Source organism: Lagenorhynchus albirostris, chromosome 9, assembly GCF_949774975.1.
Source record: "Lagenorhynchus albirostris chromosome 9, mLagAlb1.1, whole genome shotgun sequence".
Classification (NCBI taxonomy): domain Eukaryota; kingdom Metazoa; phylum Chordata; class Mammalia; order Artiodactyla; family Delphinidae; genus Lagenorhynchus; species Lagenorhynchus albirostris.
The window spans coordinates 54,851,753-54,874,233 of NC_083103.1; the positions used below are offsets into that span (position 1 = coordinate 54,851,753).

General features: G+C 38.7%; 1 protein-coding gene across 3 annotated transcripts in view; it reads right to left on the bottom strand.

Annotated features, from left to right (window-relative positions):
* The window catches only part of CLNS1A (chloride nucleotide-sensitive channel 1A), a 33,965-nt gene extending 12,887 nt beyond the window's left edge, over window positions 1-21,078 (bottom strand). Inside the window, exons 1-7 of one of the 3 annotated variants that reach the window (XM_060160111.1) lie at window positions 20,886-21,078; window positions 15,410-15,546; window positions 10,945-11,046; window positions 10,182-10,289; window positions 8,248-8,421; window positions 4,756-4,845; window positions 1,588-2,358 (exon numbers count right to left, since the gene is read on the bottom strand). In XM_060160111.1, the coding sequence (XP_060016094.1) occupies window positions 4,778-4,845; window positions 8,248-8,421; window positions 10,182-10,289; window positions 10,945-11,046; window positions 15,410-15,546; window positions 20,886-21,010 (714 nt within the window). In that variant the 5' untranslated portion in view covers window positions 21,011-21,078 and the 3' untranslated portion in view covers window positions 1,588-2,358; window positions 4,756-4,777. Of the gene's footprint in view, window positions 1-1,587; window positions 2,359-4,755; window positions 4,846-8,247; window positions 8,422-10,181; window positions 10,290-10,944; window positions 11,047-15,409; window positions 15,547-20,885 lie in introns of those variants that run through there. The other 2 variants (XM_060160112.1, XM_060160113.1) reach the window with 2 other exon arrangements.
* Between the last annotated feature and the right edge of the window lie 1,403 nt (window positions 21,079-22,481).

Sequence of the window (22,481 nt, forward strand, 5' to 3'; positions counted from 1 at the left end):
TCTAGTCCTCTTATTTTACAAAGATGAGGAAGTAGGTCCAGAGAGGTTAAATATCTTGTCTGCCAAGTCAGAACTAGATGCTTGGTCTCCTGCATCTTAGCTGACTGCATTATCCACAATACCAGGCTGACCGCAGCAGTGCCTACAGGAAACACAGTGCACAGAATCTCAACATTTTGTTGATATGTTATCAAAGAGCACTTTATGTTTCACTAAAAGTCATGATTACAAGTATGTAAACATGACTTTAAAAAGGAATTCAAATAGAATTGCTAAGATTAGCCCATAAGAATACCCAGACTGCTTACTGAAGAATGGATAAACGTCTAGCATAGAATTATGAGTGCTGCTCAGATTGGCAGCAGAGAAATTTGGGAACTTCCTGTGCTGTCTATTGAAATTTTAACACTGAAAACCCTGCAGTAAAAAGAAAATGTGCTTCCTTTCAGCTGCTGGTAGATGGTAAGACTGAATGGTATTTGGGAGCACAGGCTTAAAAATCACAGCTCCCTATCTATGTGACCTCAAGCGTTACTTTACCTCTCCCTGTATAACTCAGTTTCCTCATCTCTAAAGTGGGATCATAAAAGCACCTATAACTCATAAGGTGGTTAAGAATATTATATGCATAATGCATGTAAAGAACCCAGAACAGTACAGAGAAGGTCTCAGTAAATTTCAGTTCCCATTTCCAAGCGGCCTTTATCTTTGCTTGTTGTAACAAATTCAGTATTTATAAGAGTCTGGTCAGGAAAAAGAATATTCTTTTTTTCAGTCTACCATGCAAGATGAGGGAAACCAAGTAAAAGTGCTGAAAAGAACACTGGGCTTAGTGGTGACACACTAGTCACTAATTAGGCAAGTAACTGTGAATAGCTTTCCTAACCTATTTTTAAGGTCATAAAGTCCGAGTATAGGGGCTTCCCTGGTGGCGCAGTGGTTGAGAGTCCGCCTGCCGATGCAGGGGACGCAGGTTCGTGCCCCGGTCCGGGAGGATCCCACATGCCGCAGAGCGGCTGGGCCCATGAGCCATGGCCGCTGAGCCTGCTCGTCCGGAGTCTGTGCTCCGCAACGGGAGAGGCCACAACAGTGAGAGGCCTGCGTACCGCAAAAAAAAAAAAAAAAAGTCCAAGTATAAACCTGTAATTACAAATCAGCCTGATAACTACCCAGGTGTCTGTGAAAACAGAAAATTGAGAGTTGAAAAGTATGCCCTGAGAAATTACTCCTGATTCAAGTGGAAGCAGAAATCCCTTTGAAATGAGTTATGACTTGTCCTACTAAACATCTGCCTGAAGCTCTAACTATACATTTTCTTACTTATTTCATGTTCATGTTCTCAACAAAAGTCAAACAAAAATAAGACCAACAAGATTCTCAGTTTTTGCCAACACTAATTTTTAAAGAAATGTTTCTCATTAATGGTTTTAGGCAAGAATGAAAATGGGAGGGAAGTCCAAAAGGGAGGGGATATCTGTACGTGTATGGCCGATTCATTCTGTTATGCAGTGGAGGCTAACACAACATTGTAAAGCAACCATACTCCAATAAAAATGAATTAAAAAAAAAAGGATAAGAGCACAATAATATAGAAAACCTAGATTTATTTGTTAAGCTATTACAAAGACAAAACAATTATCTGAAGTACTTTGAGAACTTCACCCCAATTTCACTTGTTCTTTTACAGAAACTGACCTAAGAGGTTGGGAATGGAAGGATATAACCTAAGAGGTTATAAGAGAGCAGACTGGTGAAACATGGTGAAAGGAGCAAAGGCTAGGCAAAAGCACTTGTGTTAGTGGTAGTATGTGTGGCTGGGCTGTTTCTGAAGAGGCTCCCTAGAGTTAATTAATCTGGGTTCCCAATTAGTAAAAAGAAAAAGACCTTTAACCCTGCGGAGACTGTGCATAGGCCAGGATTTATCTGAGATATCTGTTTTTCTTTTTTTAAGGAGTAAGGGTATTCTTAGGCCCTAAGGTGTATATCTTGTATTCAGCCTCTCTCTTTCCCATGCAGTCTACCTACACCTTCAAGTGCCAGTGCATTTCCACCATGTAGTCCTGCTAGGTTATGAGGATGCATATAGTGAAGGCAGGAATTATAAGCCTACGGAGGGTACACCTAGACACAAAGTTTTGGAGTAAATGATAAACTACAAATACCCTCTTGGTTAAGTTAATTCACCTTTGTTAATAAAGGTCATAGTTTCTTGTGCTGGCGACAACTTGTTGTCTCAGTATAATCTGTCTCAAGAAAGAACTGGTTCAGGTAAGTTTTGGAGAAGGAAAAAGACTTTCATCAATACCCACTCCACAGTGGAAGAGGCACCAAGTTCTCTCCTAAGGTTATGAGCAGAATCTGAAAAACAAAAGGTTTACAGTGTTTATAATAATAATAGCTAATTTATTAATGCCTAGTCAAGAGTGCCAGGGACTTAGATATATTATATCTCAGTCTTAGCAACAATCCTGCCAGGTATTTACTATCATCCTCATTTTTCGGAAGAGGTAACTGAGAATTAGAGAAGTTATACGCCTGTCCAAAGGCACACAGCTGGTACATGGTAGAGTTGTGATTCCACTATTCATGTGCCTTCCCCTCTACCCTATCTCATGCATTGAGAAGTCCTAGCTCCATTATCTTGAAATTTTTAATAGTTGCATACACACTCTAATTATTCCTTGTTCACTCCTCAAAAGCAAATGTAATTTTAAATGATTAAAAATTTACAGACATTGTTTGGAATTGAGGTCAATTATCCAGATGAAGAACTTATATAAACTTTATGAATAAAGTATCTCTCTGCTCCAGCTGTAGCACAAAATGAAAGGAAAACAAATCATCAGCTCATTAGAAAGTTTGGGCTATTTTACAGTTATTTCACCATAAAATTGCATTACAAAGAATGCTAAGAATTCTTGCCAGGAAAATGCTGTAACATCCCATTTGTGTAACCATTTGTGACATACCGAATAAGTTTCTCAATCTTATTAGTAGAGTAGTTGGTGTTCTCTGAATAGTCTGTTTTCAAGAAGAAATATGTTAAAGCCAGATCAAAAAATCTGTTTCCCAGTTTCAATAAAAGTTACTGAAAAAATCCACACGCTATAAAGAATGTAATAAATAAGAATCTGAGAAATAAGGGAAGAAGGCTTATATTGAAAGATTTCCCATGAAGTAGAATAGTGAAATACTGACATCTGGAACTGTGAGATCTGAAAATTAACGTTAACAGAGCTCCAGCTAAGTGCAGAGGAGACATTGCTGATTTTAGACTATATGGCTACCAATGACAGAAATAAATGTTGTGGAAATAAATATTTAAAGAAAGAGATATTAAATCACAGAACTCTTAAGATTATTTTCTAATAGTTCCACTGGCATCTAAGAGGAAGGCAGAGTTCCATTATCACAATTCATGGTTACTATAAGAAGCGATGTTATTTTCACAGTGGCAATAATCTGGAAGGTAAATGGAACTTGAAAAACAAGGGATCTTACAACCTAATTGGATGACTCACAATGGTATAAAACTCAAGCCAAAAATACATAAATCTTGCCACGTTATTACTATATGCTTTAATAAAACAAAGGACCTGGGTATAAGTACTCAAAGAATGGAAAACAGCTAGTATTCAAGAAAATGCTATAAGGTCAGCAGTAGAAGGACGTTGTAAAGGGGACAGTGGAACAACAATTTAACAATGTAAAAATCTTAACAGGTTTTTTTTTTGGGCCACGCTGTACAGCTTGTGGGATCTTAGTTCCCGGACCAGGGATCAAACCCAGGCCCGCGGCAGTGAAAACACGGAGTCCCAACTGCTGGACTGCCAGGGTATTCCTGATCTTAGTTTTTAAAGGAAGGACTGCTAATTACTAATCCTAGCTCAGTATGATATAAACTAGCTACATGACCTTCAGCTAGTATTTAACATACAGTTGAGATACTCAAACTGACAAAGGACAATTTATTTCTCAGAGTAGCATGTAACAAGTAAACAGTCAGGAACAAACTTCAGGCAAAGCTCATGAGAATGTGTCAGAGGAGAGAAAATTGGCAGTGAACCCATGTCCGTCAAGAAAAGCAGGAAGGAAGCAACTTGGGAAGTGACAGCTTTTGGGCAACTGTACGTGGACTTGATATGGTTTGGCAAATCAGCCTTTAACACTGAAGTGCCCAGGACCTTGGTCCTCCATTATATTCAAAACGAGGCAAACTGATACAAGATTATGATTCAAGGCTTAAACTCAGATTGGAATGACTTCTACTTCCTCCCTCAACTGAAACGTAGTGAGTTGCAGCAAATCTCTGCTTTGTGTTTTTTGATGAGTATGTTAAGGTTTCAAACATCACAAGTGGGAAAAGGTGACTGAGCAGAGCAGGACATGACCTCAGGCTCTGTTGTTCCCACCTGAGCCAACCAGGGAGATCTCTGTTTCTGAACAAAGGGTAATGTCCTTCTCCTGATTCACTGAAGATGGGTATGTCTTATTCTTCCATGTACTCTCAATGCCTAGCATAGTGCTTAGCACGTAATAAGTGCTCAATAAATGTTAACCTGAACATCACCATGTTGGCAGATCTTGATTTCTTAGGGAAAAAACCTACACGATTTTAAATAATTCCATAAATGAATAACTAACATTTTTCCACAACTGCTAATTTTATGGAGTTCTCCTCAATTATGAAAATAAAAATCAATTATTTCACATGATTTTCATGTTCAGTGACAAGGGAGAAAATAAACTACTCACCCTAAAGCAGCATCAATCATTTTCAGTGATCAACATCTGCATCCTCAAACTGTCCAGCAACTGTTGGTGTAGCATCTACCTCCATCCCATCTGAAGAAAAAATTAACCACTGAGCAACAGTCTACTAAGCACTTCAGATAGGTAAAGATTCAGCTCAAAGTTAGACCAGAAGGAAGCTAGTGCCCCCTGCTTGTAGGAGTTGCAGTTTCTTTCTCTTTTGAAAATTAAAAGTACCAAGGAACAAACTGAGAAAGAAAAATGCCACCTGTGGATTTAGGCCAAGTTAAAATTAGTCTATATATTTAACATTTACTTCGCAATTCTCAACCTGAACACTGAAAGAACACTAGGTAGGGACTTTCAAATGCAGTAAGCATCCATTGTTCTCTCTTCACAGAACAGTGCTAGGTGTTTACTGTGTGACTTTTTTTTATGATATGAAGTCCTATCTTCATAAGCTTACAACATAATTCAGGAGAGAAGACTAAATAAGTAGAGCGAGGTTCTTACATATCTTTTTCTTATCTCATTGAAAAAAAAGGAGAGGGGAGGACAAGAAAAAAAAAGGCCCTCTGGAAAGAGTTGCCTAAAGCTGCTTTCTCCACTTCTTCACTTCCCACTCACCCCTCAACTCTTTAGCCCACCACAAACTGGCTTCTGCCTGCAGCCCACTGGCACACCACCACCTTGATATCCAGCAGGGCATGCAAAAACAACACTTACCGAAAATTAACTCATCTTCTTTCCACGTAGAAAATGCTTCTCTCTCCAAAGAGTTTTGCAAAAGGATACCTTTTACCTGCCCAACCCAGAAACCCCTACCATGTCTCTAACTTCTGTTGCTTCTCTCTCTTAAATATCTCTCAAATCTGTTGTCTTTTGACACGCACTGCCACTCTGTAATTTAGGCCACTATCTCTTATCTAATTTAAATCATAAAGTACTTAACAGGGTTTCTCTTCTTTCCTCTAGTATTTCCCTCTGCAATTAATTTTTTGTTATCATAGCCAGAGTCATCTTCTGAAACATTAATCAAACTAAAATTCTTCAATGGTTTCCCAATGACCTACGCATAAGTTGAAATTCGTTAACACAGCTTTCAAGTTCCTTTAATATACAGCCCAGTTCACTACTCCACCTTTATCTGTTGCTATAATAACTACCCTTCACACTCAGAGTTCCAGACATATGAACTTTCAGTTCCCCAAAGCTAAATGGTCTCTTGGACCTTTGCACATGACTGATCCTTTTACCTGCCTCTCTCCCCAAACTGTATGCAATCCCTCTTCACTTGGTTCATTTTTATTCATCTTTAGATTCTGGCTTAAATGTCACTTACTCCATGAAGTTTGACTCTCTCCCTGACTATCCAAGCTGAGTGACAGGCCCAGTCTCTGATTCCACACTTCCTCAAGTCTCCCCTATATCTCAATGCTGTACCACAATGTACTATAACTACCTAATTAGTTAATTTATTTTTCTCGCCACTAGATTGTCATTGACAGATATAACCGCATCTCTCTTGAGCACTCCTGTATTCTCTGTACCTGGCACTGTAGCTCAACAAACACCTCTTACATAAATAAACACACAAAGCACTGAAATGCCAGCAGTAGAAATTTCACCATGTATATATCTAAACATCATGTTGTACACCTTGAATACATACAATTTTTATTTTAAAAATAAATTTAAAAAAAGAAAATGCACAGGTCAAATAAACAAATAAATGGCAAAAGAGTGATATGGGTATCCAGGACTTTAGAAGATAGAGAATGGTACAGGCTGAAGAAGTTTTATATATAGGCAAGTCTCCATACGCTAATGAGGCTTAGGAATACAAGTCCAAAAATCTCACTTTAGCAACAAGTGTTTGTGACCTTAAAATCACTTGCTACAAAGCATCAAATAAGGAATTTTACAATTAAAAACAACAAAGAAACTTCAGTGATGAAAGATTTTTCAATGTCCAAGGGTACTCTTCAGTTAATCATTATAATAAAAAAATATCTTGAATTCTTTCAGCTAAGAGTTTGGCAGAGCACTAGAAATCACCTGAGCCATCTCACCCTAAAGCCTGTGTTAGAGGCTCACCACCTAGGGCTTAAAATGGAGAGGAGACATAAGGAAAAAGTGTGACCCAAAGCCTAAGTTTTTCCAAATTAAATATCCCAGAACTTCAGGACCCCCAGGTCAGAATGCTATGTGCATGGAGATACTGATCACAACATTATGAGAGAAACTTAAATGTACCAATAAAAGAAAAACTATGGTAACCCTCTTTAAGAACATTCTCCATCACTAAAAATTAGAAGTATTAAGATTCTGCAGCAACATAAAATACTGAAATGAATACATATAAGATGTAAGAAATGCTCACAACAGTGCCTGGCATATTGTTTTTGCATATTAGTTCATTTAATCCTCTTACCACTTACTAGCTATTTGCCCTCAATCAAGTTATGTGACCTTTCTGTGCCTCAGTTTCTTCATCTGTAAAATGGGGATCATAACAGCATCTACCAGAGGGTTCTTGGAAGGATTCAATGAGCAAATACATATAATGTGCTTAAATCAGGACCTGGCAAATAAGAGCACTATCTAAATGTTTTATTGAGGGTAGCAGGAACAAGACTGGAGACAAGTAGGGCAGAGACACAGCTGTCTCTTCAGAGTCAGAGAGAAGAGTTTGAACTTCATATGGTGAGTATCAGACAATCACTGAGGGGACATCCTTATACAGGGAGGACACAGAGTGTTCTCAGAAGATTCATATGGCACAGTGAGCTGGAGGAAGGAATGACTGAGGCAAAAAATTTACTATTGTAAATCCAGTGTGAGAAGAAAAGGGGCTAGGTTTGAAGGATAGCAGTAATTATAGCAAAGAGATCTGAAAAGTCATTTAAAGGAAAAATCCACAGAATTCAGTATTGGACTGGATAAGGGAAAAAATGGTAAAGGCTGAGTCAAAAGAAATACGTTAAGATTCTAACTGAAATAGGACACTTAGAAAAGGGAACCAGTCTAATAGGTAAAATATTTACAAAGCGGCTTACAAATATGAGACAAATGAAACAGTTAAAGCCACTTGTGTAAGGTTCAAATGTCTGTCACTAAAAGAAATCCCAAGTTTCTTGAATGCTGTCTAGCCCTCTTAATCAACTGACTAGTTTTGCCCATAATCATGCAGGAATTCATTTAAAAAATTAAAATGGCAGCATCAATGTGTGCCTGCACATACACTTACATAGCAAGCAAACAAAAAGACTGGAAAGATATGCAGCAGGAAAGTAACAGATGTCTCTCAATTAGAATTCTACTTGATTTTTCATTTCTTCTTTGCCTGTGCCCATTAAAATTTTTTTGACTATGAACATAGACTGTCTTTGTAGTTAGGGAAAAAAGTTAAAAAAAAATTTTACATAGAATTCCCATTCTATGTAATTCTACGTTTGTTTCCTACGCTATAAAGAGTTAATTCTGTGTACTCACCTTCATAATCTCTTACTGAATCTTCTGTCCGGACTCCAGCCATGTTATACTGGCTGCTCACAGACTGAGAAAGCATTCCTTCTAATCTCTCCAGTGTGGCTTGGCCTTCTGCTGTTAAATGGGATAATCCTTCTTCATAGGTATAAAATGTAGGGATGTCCCCCTGCCCTTGTTCTAAATAAATAAAAAGCTTTTAAGCTACTAAAAAACAATTAGAAAAAAAAAAAGATAATCAATAATGCACTTACTGAAGGTAAGCTAAAATGAAAAAAGGCTTCCAGGAAAACACTCAACATTCATTTAACATACATATATCAGCCATCTGTTGAAGACAGAAATACAAAGAAAATGTCTCTACTCTCTAGGATGAGAAGGGATTCCAAGACATAATAAGCCAGTAAACAGCAATTCCCAAAGAATCAAATGTCCAGAGACTAGAAGGAAAAGAGGGTGTTCCTAAAGTTAGGGAGTCTTGTATTATCCCAAGGTGGGAATTTTACATGTGAGTGTTTTTTACTGATTAAAATACATGCTCCTTTTAAAAAATCAGAAATTCTGAGGACTTCCCTGGTGGTCCAGTGGTTAAGAATCCATCTTGCAATGCAGAGGACGCTGGTTCGATCCCTGGTCAGGGAACTAAGATCCCATATACCGCGGGGTAACTAAGTCCATGCACTGCAACTAATGAGCCTGCACCCCACAACTAGAGAGCCCGCATGCCTCAACTAGAGAGCTCGTGCACTGCAACTAATGAGCCAGTGCACTCTGGAGCCCGTGTGCCACAACAAGAGAGAAGCCCATGCGCCACAACTAGAGAAAACCCCACACACCACAATGAAGAGCCCGCACACCACAACTAAGACCCAACGCAGCCAAAAATTTATTAATTAATTTTTAAAAAATCAGAAATTCTGGAAAGTACAGGATTAAAAAAATTAAATTGGGACTTCCCTGGTGGCGCAGTGGTTAAGAATCCGCCTGCTAACGCAGGGGACACGGGTTTGAGCCCTGGTCTGGGAAGATCCCACATGCCGCCGAGCAACTAAGCCTGTGTGCCACAACTACTGAGCCTGTGCTCTAGAGCCCACGAGCCACAACTACCGAGCCCGCATGCCTAGAACCGGTGCTCCACAACAGGAGAAGCCACTGCAATGAGAAGCCCGCGCACCCCAACGAAGAGTAGCCCCCATTCGCCACAACTAGAGAAAGCCCACGTGCAGCAACGAAGACCCGATGCAGCCAAAATAAATAAATTTATTTAAAAAAAAATTTTAATTACCCCAAAATCTCAGCAAAGATGAGAATGTATTTAGATATATAAAGGGAAATCCCAGAAATGAGTGTTCTCAGGCCAGGAAGTGGTATATATGGAGGAAAAGGCTTCAGAGAGCCAAACTTGTATACATGAGACCAGTGGGAAAAAGAAAAGAGAACAGCAGGCACCTCAAGTAACAAGACTCTACACCAAGCTAGTGACTGCACTATGCTCTGGGGAGGTAAAGGGAGATATTCTTAGATCAATCAAGTATGGTTGTGGGAAAAAGAAATTACTTTGGCAATGAGGTGTTAGATGGAATATGTTAAAGATGTAGATGATACAGGTTCCAAGCAATGGAGAGAGAAGGTTTGTTTTCTGAGAGCAACTTCATCAACTTAAAAGACTCTCCTGACTCCCCACTATCCTATCATTTTCCTTCCTTCCATTTATCTCTATCCACTTTCTCCCCTGAGTAATCTCTATTTTTTGCTCTCAAGCCTCGGAAGCCCACGAAGTTTTCTAATTTGGCTGAGACATGAATTGTGCCATTCGCTTTTATTAAAAACCAAGCTATATGGATACTTAGAGATATAAAGAACTATAATCCCATATGCTATACAAATAGATGCTTAAAATGAAACACACACAAACACTTAAAAAAATCCACTTCACTAACCATGTGCTTCCACATCATATTCTTCTCCATCGTAATCATCTGAATCTTCATCCTCAGGATCTGGATGCAAAGCCTGGCATTCACACATTGCAGTGAACATGGCCTCCACTGAACAAGTAAATTAAAAATTCCTAATTAATTTTTTTCTGACCAATGTACAATAAAAATTTAATAAAATAACCATCAGGGCAAATAAATTTAATGAGTAGACAAGAGGTATACTAGGGTCACAACATTTACAAAACCTGCCAAATTCCGAGGAGAATCAATCTTGAAAAGTGCTTGATAGCAATGGACACGCCACAAAATAATAAGAGTTCATTTCGAAACATTATTGACATCCCTTCATGCCTGGCTGGATTTTTCTAAAAAAAAGTGTCAGTGTCCTGGTCAGACCACTGGCCTCAGGGTGAAGCCCCTCAGCTGGCAGGGCTCTTTCCAGCTATCCTGGCATCTTCCACTTTGGAAATGCCATGAGTCCTCTGTCCTCTATCCAGTGAGATTCACAGTCAACAGCATCAAGTCCATAAAAATAACATATTCCTCCACTCACAAAACATACCAGGCAACACGGCATCTACTGTACTATCACTTCATTCACAATCTTTATATTAATAGTTATCTGGTCCTCAATGATATTACAGATGCTAAAATGAAGAAAAAGCAACAGAAGAGAGGTAATGAGGGTGAAGGTAAGTGTGTGGGGGGAGGGATGAGGGAATGCTTCGTACTTAAAGGGAAAAGAACTCCACAGAGTACTCACAGGCTGATCTGTCACTAGGCACAAATCTAAATTCAGCAATAGGTTCAATATCATCATCACTGTCTTCCTCTTCTTCATCAGCAACAGATTCTTTTGATTCTTCTAGAAAGGGAATAAAAAAATAGCTTTTTAATGATGTTGTTTATTTGTTTTCAAAAATAGAAGCCTAAATTAAAGGATGCTTACTGATATATCTAAATACTGCAATTTTTTACTTCAAATTATAAGAACATTGTTATTTTAGAGCTAAAAAAGACTCTGGATAGTCTCTCTGGTCTAGTCACACTGTACTTTGAGTCCTAGGGATTCCAAGCCCCAACGTCATGGTGGGGGTGAGGAAACCTGTACAGTCAGGCCTCTATCAAGTAGAGTTCCATTGTCATGTCTGTTTCTTTCACCTTGAAACAAGGGGTTCCAGCAGCAGTTTGTAAACCACTGATGTGATTCATCACCAACAATTTACAGATGAGAAAACTAAGGCCCATGAAAGTTAGCTGAGCCAAAAGATAAATTAACAAAGTCTGTTAGCAAGAAAAAAATACAAATGTTCAATAAAGAGAACTAGCACATGCTGCTGGTGGAAGCAGAAATTGCTAAAACCATTCCAGACATGTGTTTATCCTACTACCCAGAAATTCCTCATTTAAGTACATATTATGTACACAAGGAGTTTGTATGTGAATGTTTACTGAACTACTATATGTACTATAGAAAACATAAAAAATAAATGTTAATTAAAAAAAGGAAATAGATGTATTGTAACCTGGTCATACTATGTTTGAGAGATAGCAGCTGAAAATGACTAAATGTGATTTATATGTACCAAAATGAAGAGATTTTAAAATATAAGTGAGTGAAAGAGCTCGTTGCAGAATATATATAATACCACTTACATTAAAATTTTAAACACAAAAGAGAACCATTATAGTGCTTATGGGTATATACATATTCAGTAAAAATCTAAAAGCATAGACAAGAAGGACACACACCATCTTTAAGATGAACTCTGGAGACAGAGTTAGGAACGAAATGGGGAGGGATACAAAAAAGATTTCAGTAGTATTAATATAGTTTATTTCTTTTAGACTAGAATAATTATGAAAAATGTTAGAATTTACACTGGACATTAAATAATGGAATTTTTTTATTATTCTGTACTTTTCAATGTTTGAATTAGTTCATAATAATAATTTTTAAAAAAATGGTCAATAAAACACTTAAAAAGACCCCCAAACCACCAAAACATGTTCAACCAATCATCTTAAAAATGTAACTTTTGGGGCTTCCCAAAAGTTGGCGCAGTGGTTAGGAGTCCGCCTAACGATGCAGGGGACACGGGTTTGTGCCCTGGTCTGGGAAGATCCCACATGCCACGGAGCGGCTGGGCCCGTGAGCCATGGCCGCTAAGCCTGCACGTCCGGAGCCTGTGCTCCGCAACGGGAGAGGCCACAACAGTGAGAGGCCTGCGTACCGCAAAAAAAAAAAAAAAAAAAAAATATATATATATATACACACACACATATATACGTATATATATATAAAACTTTTGTTTAGCATATTACAGTTACCATTTTGAAAAAATGTTAATTCTCCATATAGATGAAGATAAGGTAGAGAGGTACTGAAAGTATAAACTTTCTGGAAAGCAACTTGACAATATATGTTAAGAGCTTTAAAAATATTTACTTTTAATGCAGCAATTCTACTCATAGAAATCAATAATAAGGGGGTATCCACTAAATTTTTTTTACCTTTTATAAGTCATACAAGTTCACTGCAGAATAATGAAAAAATACAGATAAGCAAAAAAGGAAAAAAATTTCAGTGGCCACTGTTAGCAGTTTTAAATAGCAGATTTAATAGGACGTTTTCTGTCCTGTTTCTAATGTTATTAAATTGTCAAATATAATAGAGGTGTCTTCTGTAAAAAGTAAAATACAAAAATATTGGAGAGTTCCAAACAATTCTAAGGAGTTGAATACATTATGGTACTACCAAACTTTTTCAATGCATTTAAAAAAACAGAATAGTATCATACTGTAATTATTATTCTATAACTGAATGGATATCACTTTTCAAATTATAAAAGTAACTCAGACCCAGCAATCCCACTCTTGGGCATATACCCAGAGAAAGCCGTAACACAAAGAGATACATGCACCCCAGTGTTCACTGCAGCACTATTTACAATAGCCAGGACACAGAAGCAACCTAAATGTCCATCAACAGACGAATGGATAAAGAAGATGTGGTACATATATACAATGGAATATTACTCAGCCATAAAAAGGAACAAAATAGTGCCATTTGCAGAGACATGGATAGACCTAGAGACTGTCATACAGAGTGAAATAAGTCAGAAAGAGAAAAACAAATATCGTATAATATCGCTTGTATATGGAATCTAGAAAAATGGTACAGATGAACTTACTTGCAAAGCAGAAATAGAGACAGATGTAAAGAACAACCTTACAGATACCAAGGGCGGAAGGGGAGTAGGATGAACTGGGAGATTGGGATTGACATATATACACTACTATATATAAAATAGATAACTAATGAGAACCTACTGTATAGCACAGGGAACTGTACCCAGTGCTCTGTGGTGACCTAAATGGGAAGGAAATCTAAAAAAGAGGGGATATATGTATACATATAACTGATTCACTTTGCCGTTACAGCAGAAACTACACAACATTTTAAAGCAACTATACTCCAATAAAAATTTTAAAAAAAAAAGTAATTCATGCTGGTATAAATATAAGTAAAAGAGTCAAGACGGATTCAAAGGAAAAAGTCCCTACCCTCTAGTCCTCTCCCTAGAAATAACTACTATTAATTAATACCTTCTTTTATATCTGCAGGAATCTATCTTAAGGCAGTAAACAGAAATGTAATATAGCATTTTTACAATTAGGAAAAGAAAATACTACCATGACAAACACTCATCATCTCATGCTAGATCATAGTAGTGTGTGCCATACTCTGTCTCCTTAAAACTTTCTATATTTTCAGAAATGGGAATGTATTTTTAGTCATTTTAAAAATAATCTAATGTTCTCAACAATAAGCCGATGGTCCACTTTAGAGGTTAATGGAGGTAAGCCAAAGAGGAAAAAAAAGTCTGAATCAGGACCAGAGGAACAAAGGCTGGGAAAATAGGATCCACACCTGTATAACAATATAAATGTTCATCTTATATCTGAAACCCTATTAAAATCTCAAATTGAAGGAGCAATAGCTCAATAGGCAAATTCATGGGATTGTCTCTTATGTGCTATTTCAAAGAAAAGCAACCCACTATTTTAAAAGAAAAAGTTTACTAAAGATGTGACAATTGTCTTTGCAACCCCTAAGTTCATTTCTACAAAAGATGAACATATTAAACTAACACAATATACTATATAAACTTCTTATTTAGTTATACTTACAAAAGTCAAGCACAAGATTCTATTTCGTGCCTAACCTGTTTCTCATTCAGAATTCTTACAACTTATTGTGGACAGCCTAAAAAAATTGATTTTTAAAATCTTTCTTGCTTCTTCTTTCATCAACTACACTAGATTTTTATGAATCTTTGTATTTTATCCAAGACTTGGGAATCCTGTACCCTAGGGTTTCTCAACCTTGGCACTACTGACATTAGGACTGGTTAATTTTTTGTTGTGGGAGCCTGTCCTATGTGCACTGTAGGATGCTTAATACCATTCCTGGCCTCTAACTAGATGCCAGCAGCACTCCTCTCCACCTCTAGTCATGACAATCAAAATGTCATTGCCAAATATGGGGGGAGGGCAACATGTCCACCACTGAGAACCATTTCTGTAACAAAACAAAATATGTTCTATCCTAGACTCTTAGAAGCAAAGTACACTGATCCAAGCCTCTAAGGGTGCCAAATATAAATGTCTTTACAAAGAGAAAGAATAAACAGTTAAACTCAAGAGGAAAAACTAGAAATACAAACGCACAATAGCTAAATAATTCTAAGTGCAAGTATATGGAAAATACAAGGCAGTGCCCATGGGCTTCCCTGGTGGCACAGTGGATAAGAATCTGCCTGCCAACGCAGGGGACATGGGTATGATCCCTGGTCTGGGAAGATCCACATGCCGCGGAACAACTAAGCCCGTGTGCCACAACTACTGGGCCTACGCACCTAGAGCCCGTGCTCCGCAACAAGAGAAGCCACTGCAATGAGAAGCCCGTGCACCACAGCAAAGAGTAGGCCCCGCTAGCCACAACTAGAGGAAGCCCATGTGCAGCAACAAAGGCCCAACACAGTCAAAAATAAATAAATATTTTTTTAAAAAGGCCAAACTATTTTACTGTGCTGAAATTTTGCTTAAGAAAGTATTATCCAAAATAAGTCAATTGATTATTACATTGATTATGATCAGAGACTGCTTTTTGAAATATAATATACTACCAAAGGAAGCTCAAGGTTAAATAGTACCATACATACCTCCAAATTTGGCATTCACCATAACATACAAATGCTCTCGTGGATAGGCATTTAGGTCCCTGGACACCGCATGCAAACTAATGGTGGGGTATTCCAGTGAGAATCCTAATCCAGAGCCATCTAACCAAGACAGGCGGCTGAAAAACATGTTTTAAGTAGATTATTTTCAGAACTTAAATCCTAATTTAACGTCCTAACGTTTATAAAAGTTCAGCTTGGACACTTTTATACATGTGAATAAATTCAAGCATACTGTTTAGAAATATTCCTAAAATAAGAAAATTCAACAGCAGGAATTGAATTTCTTTAAGACCAATTCTGTTATTTTCCTCTATTCAAACAGATTTGAAATGCAGTTTTTCTTAAGTCACAGAAAAGTGACTGTGTGTTTCTATGCCTTTTTATGCTTGTCCGTATTTGGAATGTCTTCAGGCACCTTTTTTGCTTTTGCAAATCCTCTTCATCTGAATAAGTGTCAGCCTCTCCAAGAGCCCTCCCTACAATTATTCCAGTCCATAATGATCTCTTCTTTTTCTAAACTGTACTTATGCTCAGTAATATACTATTGAGCACCTAACTCTGTGGTAAAGAATCTTATATGTACCCTGACAGAACATGAGCTACTCGACAAAACTTGTCATATTCCTTTATTTAACATTCTTCAAAACCACTACCATAGTGCTTAGCATGTAAGTATGCAATAAATACCTAGGAATCACTAATTTCTTCACTAATCCTACATTAAATGATATACACATGAAATGGCTGTAATCATACCACAAGCTGGAAAATAGTCATCACATTGAAAGGCAGACTTTATGAAGCCTTTCATTTATTCTGCAGCTTTAACAGAAAGCCACAAATAAGCAACATCTAGTTTTCCCTCAAAAGTGGTCTAATGCAAATATTTTATTGGTATAACAAAGGAAATATATCAAGAAAATCTGTACGTTGAGTTTTGAGCAAGGACTGGCTAATTTTTTGGTAATACTTCACCACTTAGCAGGAAAAAAAGTAGGAAAAAGATGCTTAAGAAACCACAAAAAAAATGTTAATGCAATATAGTGGTTGCACAGGGCTGGAGGAAAATAGAAAGTGACTGCTAATGGGTGTCAGTTTTTGCAGGGGGAATGAAAATATTCTAAAATTGATTGTATTGGAAATTCCCTGGTGGTCCAGTGGTTAGGACTCGTCACTTTCACTGCCAGGGCCCGGTTCAATCCCTGGTCGGGGAACTAAGATCCCACAAGCTGCGTGGCGTTGCCAAAAAAAATAAATTAATTAAAAATTAAAAATAAATAAAATTGTGTTGATGGCTGCACAACTCTGTAAATAGATTAAAAAAACATTTAATTGTATACTTCAAATACATGGATTGCATGCTATGTAAATTATCTCAATGCAGCTTTTCTTTTAAAAAGAGGTTAACGCAATAAAACCCCCATATCGTTCTATTTTCTATACAACTCTAACAAGCCTGGTGGTCTTATTTCTAATGAAGCAAAAACAAATACAATAGTAGAACCCAGGACTCCCTTGTGCAGGAACAATGACAGTACAGCAGTTTGAGAGCATTCATATCCGATGTAAGGCAAGGTTGAACTTTATACCTTAGTCCCTAAAGGAAATCAACATCTAATAGCACAAGGGTGTAACACTTGACCCTCACTTATCAAAAGCAAAGGCAGAATTAGATTGTGGTAAAATTGTACAACTCTGTAAATACACTAAAACATAAGGAACTGTACACTAAAAAAGGAAAAGCGAAAAAATATGCACTGTCATTTAGAAAGATTTCCATTCAACATGCTTATTAAAAAAAGAGAAAAAGAAAACCTGGGAAGCTTAAAGTGATAAATCTTAAGATGCTTAAAGTGGTAAAAGCTCTACAAATGATTTTCCAGAATGACTCATCCCATTGGGTCCAAAGAAATAGATTTTATTATTGTAATTGGATTGTGTGTGTTCTACGGGCCTTTCCTCCACTGTTTTCCTCTTAATGTGGAGAAGAAATAGTGCTCATGTATCACAGAAATATTGCCAGTCCCTTACTAAAACTGCATTACTTTAAGCAAATAAACTCCTTTTTCTCAGCTCAATAACCCCCTGGCATTATCACAAGTCAGAAAGGAGTATTCCAAATTTCGGTGTCCAAAATGATTTGAAATACCAAAGCCACAAAACTTTCTTTAGTGACTCAATTAGGAGATGGAAAAACTGAAATATAAGCATAGATTCAGTGCCTATAAATTATAGCTTTCACTTTAAAAAGCACATAATAATTACTCTGTAGTTCCTTACTGCTGGCAGAACACAAATGCTACCTCACCACAGCATTTCCTATGGAGCTCTCATAACCTTATACAGGAACATGGATTATGTACTCTACAGAAGAAAGTTTCAGTTAAAAGCAACATTCACTCTGATTACTAAGTTTTCATTTTTATTTATTCTCTTTTCATATATTCTAGAAGAAAAGCCCTCCAAACCAAAATATCTAACTATATCCAGTCCCAAAGAAACCATGAGTCACATAAGGGAAAATCAAGAATTAGGAAGCCAGTACTGGTGGTGCAGTGGTTGGGAGTCCGCCTGCCGATACAGAGGACACAGGTTCGTGCCCTGGTCCAGGAAGATCCCACATGCCGCAGAGCGGCTGGGCCCGTGAGCCACTGAGCCTGCGCGTCCGGAGCCTGTGCTCCGCAACGGGAGAGGCCACAATAGTGAGAGGCCTGCGTACCGCCAAAAAAAAAAAATTAGGAAGCCAGTAAAGGTGCAGAGGAATGTTTTGCTAACCTCCAATGCTTTGCAGAAGAATATCACTGTACTTTATTCCTGGCATGGGGAGAAAAACAGGACAGAAAGGTAAGAGAGGTCTTGAATTTGGACTGGCTTAATTATTTGGTTTTAAATTAATTTTGGAATAAGATATAAAAAGAGCATAATTTATAAGTTTAAGATACCTATTTCTAATTTAATTAAATATTTTATTTCACTTATTTCAAATGATCTATTTTGAATGATTCATGCCTCTGTTCCCTTATTTGGAAAAAAGTCAACTTTCTATGAAAACTAAGCTTTGAAAATAAGCCCAAGAGTTCTAAATCTCTCAATACACATCTGAAAAACTACCTAAAACCAAATCAGACCCTGTTCCTCTTTGCCTAAAATCCTAAAACAGTTTCCCCAAAACCTTTGGGCTATAAGCTAAGCTCATAAACATGACTCCCTCCTTCTCCAGCTCTATTATGTTTTCACTCTTTCTCCCTCGGTCCCTCAGATGAAGAACTGCTGAACTGTGTGTGTGCATGTGTGCACACAGATATATACCCTGGCACACACAATACGGTTTCTCACCATTGCCTCTGAACATCCTGTTTCTTCTAATTAGAATGTTTCCTCTTAGCCCCACCTCATTCCCCTGACTGTTAATCCTCATTTGTCACATCCTCTAGGAAGCCTTCCCAGTTTGTTGAGATCTTGAGTCTATCAAGATTTGGAAATGCTAGGTGGGAAAGAACAAAAAGGGAAAGAGACCAAGGAGGTAACGCTAACAATCAGTAGAGGGATGAACAACAGTGTCCAAGGTACTGGTAATATTCTATTCTTAACCTGGAGGTGTTATGCAGGTGTTAGTTTAATTATAATTCCTTAAACCATATATTTATAATTTATATTCTTTTTGTATGTATATTTTATAAAAATAGTTTCTTAAAGAAAAAGATTTGTTAGTGAAAGGTTGAAATAAGTAAATTTTTTAAACAGATAAGAGCTAAAAAGGAGTTTGTACTTCCTCAGTGTGATAACTGTATTGTGGTTATACAAGAGAATGTCCTTATACTTAGATTTTTGCTCAAGTATTTACATGTGAAGTGATGACGTGTGTGCAACTCTCAAAAAGCTCAGAAAAAAAAGAGAAAGAGGTAAATGTGGCAAAATGTTAACAACTGATGGATCTTTGCAAAGGAGCCATGGGTATTAATTAACAACGCTTGCAACTTTTCTTTAGGTTTGAAAATTTTCCAAATGGAAAGACAAGTATAGGACCTTCCCAAAACAGGATTTATATTATAGAAGAGCGAATACACAGAGAAGCCATGGAGAAAAAGGGGATTGAGTAGGGGCTAGGAACATATCTGTGTTCCACTTTCCACCCTTTAAAAGAAATTGCTCTTCCAAGATCACTGAAAGTCTCCTTGTCAATACCCAATAGGTGCTTTCCAGATATGATTTTATTTGACCGCTCCTCTCACTTTTCTCAAGTCTATTCTTCTATAACCTATCTCTTAGTGTAGATGTGTCCCCAGGGTTCTACCCTTGGTCCTCTTCTTTTCTTGGGTATCTAATCTATCCATCTTTAACACCACTCTCCCAAGAAACATGCTCCTATGTGCAACTAATCCACACATGTACAGACCAAACTCATTCCCCAAAGTTGCTTTTCCTCCCATCCATATTTCCTATCTCAGTGACTGGCCAAAAGCGTAAGCTTTGCTCAGTGACTAGATTTCCTTCTAAACCAAGGGTTCTTTACATCTTTTTGTGCCCTCTGTGGTAGTCAGAATTTTGGCCCCCATGACTCCAATTTCCCCTGGTGTCAACCTGTGAATGTGTTATGTTACAAGGCAAAAGGGACTTTGTGTATGTAATTCAGGTTACTAATCAGTTGACAATAAAATAGAGAGATTATCCTGGATTATCTGTGTGGGTCCAATATAATCATGTGACCTCTCAGAAGCAGAGAATTTTCTCTGGATGTAGACAAAACTGATGCAGAAGTCAGAGAGATGTGAAGGACAGAAGGATTCAATGTGTCACTGTTGACCTGAAGATGAATGGAACCGTGTATCATGGAAATGGGAACCTCTATTCTACAATCTCAACATTTAAGACAAGTCTATCTGACTGTGAAAGTACAAAGTGCCCCAAGTACCCAAATAAAAGGGCAATTCCTTCTAGGAATGAAAATGAGAGTCAGGTCCCTCTGGATATAACCCCAACCTGCGTGGCGTTGAAGGTGTTCCTCTCCCCACCCATACCTACAGAAGAAAACCTACACTCCTTAACCAAATTTTAAAAATACTGCACAATCTGCTCTAAACCTACATATCCTGCTCAGGGTAACACCTCCCGCTCCTGTTCATCGAGAAGGCAGGCACACTGATGACTCTAACTCAGGGCCTGGAAACTCAAAACCTTAAAATGAGACCTTGAATAAAGAGCAACACCCCACCAGACCTCCGGTAAACAGGCGGGTAAAAAGCATAATGAATGAGGAAAAAAAAAGGCTCCGAACAAACGACACTGGAACAGTCAAATCTTACCCCCAGCAGAGGCACCCCCAAGGGAACGCGGAGCACGCGCTCCCCCGCCCCGCAGCCCCAGAGGTCTTGGTGTCGCCCCGCTCCCCCGCATCGCCCGCGCCCTGGGGGAAGGAGGTGCGCAGGAAGCCAGCACTGGGGACCAGAGAACCTACCTCTCAGCGATATAAAGGGTGCCGGTGCCGAAGCTTTTCCCGTTTAGCACGGCCTCGGTATCTGGCTGCTGCTGCCGGAGCCCCTCAGCCGACCCAGGCGGCGGGAAACTTTTGAGAAAGCTCATTGCAACAAGGAGCGCAGAGAAACCAGTCAGCAGCGAGCTAAAGAACAGCACTCTAGCCTCGCCGCGTCCCGCCCCGGAAGCGGTAGCAATTACTCAGGAAGAGCAAAGTCTTTGCCCCGGAAATTCCAGCGCCATCTACCATAGAAATGAGACGTTCTAGGACAAACTCTCGGAGGCCTGAGAGGCCCGAGTTTGTCACGTGACTCCTTATCCTCTCTCCCTCCCATTTCTGCGGCTTCAGGCTTGTAATAACGGACTGTTGTCTCTCCGATCTCCTACCTCGGTGTCTTCACAGCAACCCTGTGAGAGAGGAAGCACCACAAATAATAAATTACTTTTTCTGCAGAAGGGGAAACGGAACCGTGAGACAGGGAGTCCTTGCCTGAGGTTGCCTAGGAAGTAGAGAGACCACACTGATTTACAGGTCGGAGGTCTCCTAACTGGGTTCTACCCTTCTCACCTGCGCCCGCCTCATCTAGGCCTGTTCACGTCTCAACAGCCACGCCCCAGACATCAGTCTAGGTCCCAAGGCCGTCCTAGTGCACGAGCCACATATCCCCTGGTCTCAGACGGGCAAACGAGCGCAAAGAGGTAATTAATTCTAGGTGAAGAGCTAGTTATGTCAGTAAGCAGATGGGGCGCTGAAGGGAAAAGAATTAATCCACTAGATTTGGAATTTTTGCTTTATTTCTTTGTTAGGCGCCGAAGAGCAAAGTAATAAGAGCAATAAAAACTTCTAAAATAATCTTAATAGTAGCTAATGGTAACTGGGTGTTATGTGTCAGGCACTGTTCTAAGCACTTTACCCTTATTATTTCTTCATTTCCTCTTAGTGACAACGATGTGGCAAAGATGGAGTTGAAAGAAGGCGAACTAGTGGAAAGTATGTACCAGGAATAGATAGATCCTGAGATCCTGAGGCTTCCTTACTGACATGCGGACACATGTTGGCTGTCAGCTAGGCCCTCTGTGGGAACTATCAGCTGGAACACATTTACATAGCCTCTCCCTGTGGCCTGAGCTTCCTCACAGCACAGCAGCTGGGTTTCGAAGTTGAGTATCCCAAGAAATAGACTGATAGAAGCTGCATGGCCTCTTCTCACTTAGCCTTGGAAGTTACAGAGTGTAACCACAGGTAGGATATGCTGGATTTTTCATCTTTTTTTTTTTTAATGAGCTTTGTAGTACTATATATGCCTTGAAATGCTTGCATCCCTGTCTAAACATCTTGACTGCAGGTTTGGGACAGACTTTGAGGCAGAGGCACCCAACCAAACTGTGCCCAGATTAATGACCAACAGAAACTGCGAGATAATAGCTGCTGGGTTTTTGTTCGGTTTTGTTTTGTTTTTTATTGACCGCACCACGTGGCATTCGGAATCTTAGTTCCCTGACCAGGGATCTAACACGAGCCACCTGCAGTGAAAGTGCAGATTCTTAACCACTGGGCCATCAGGGAAGTCCCAAATAG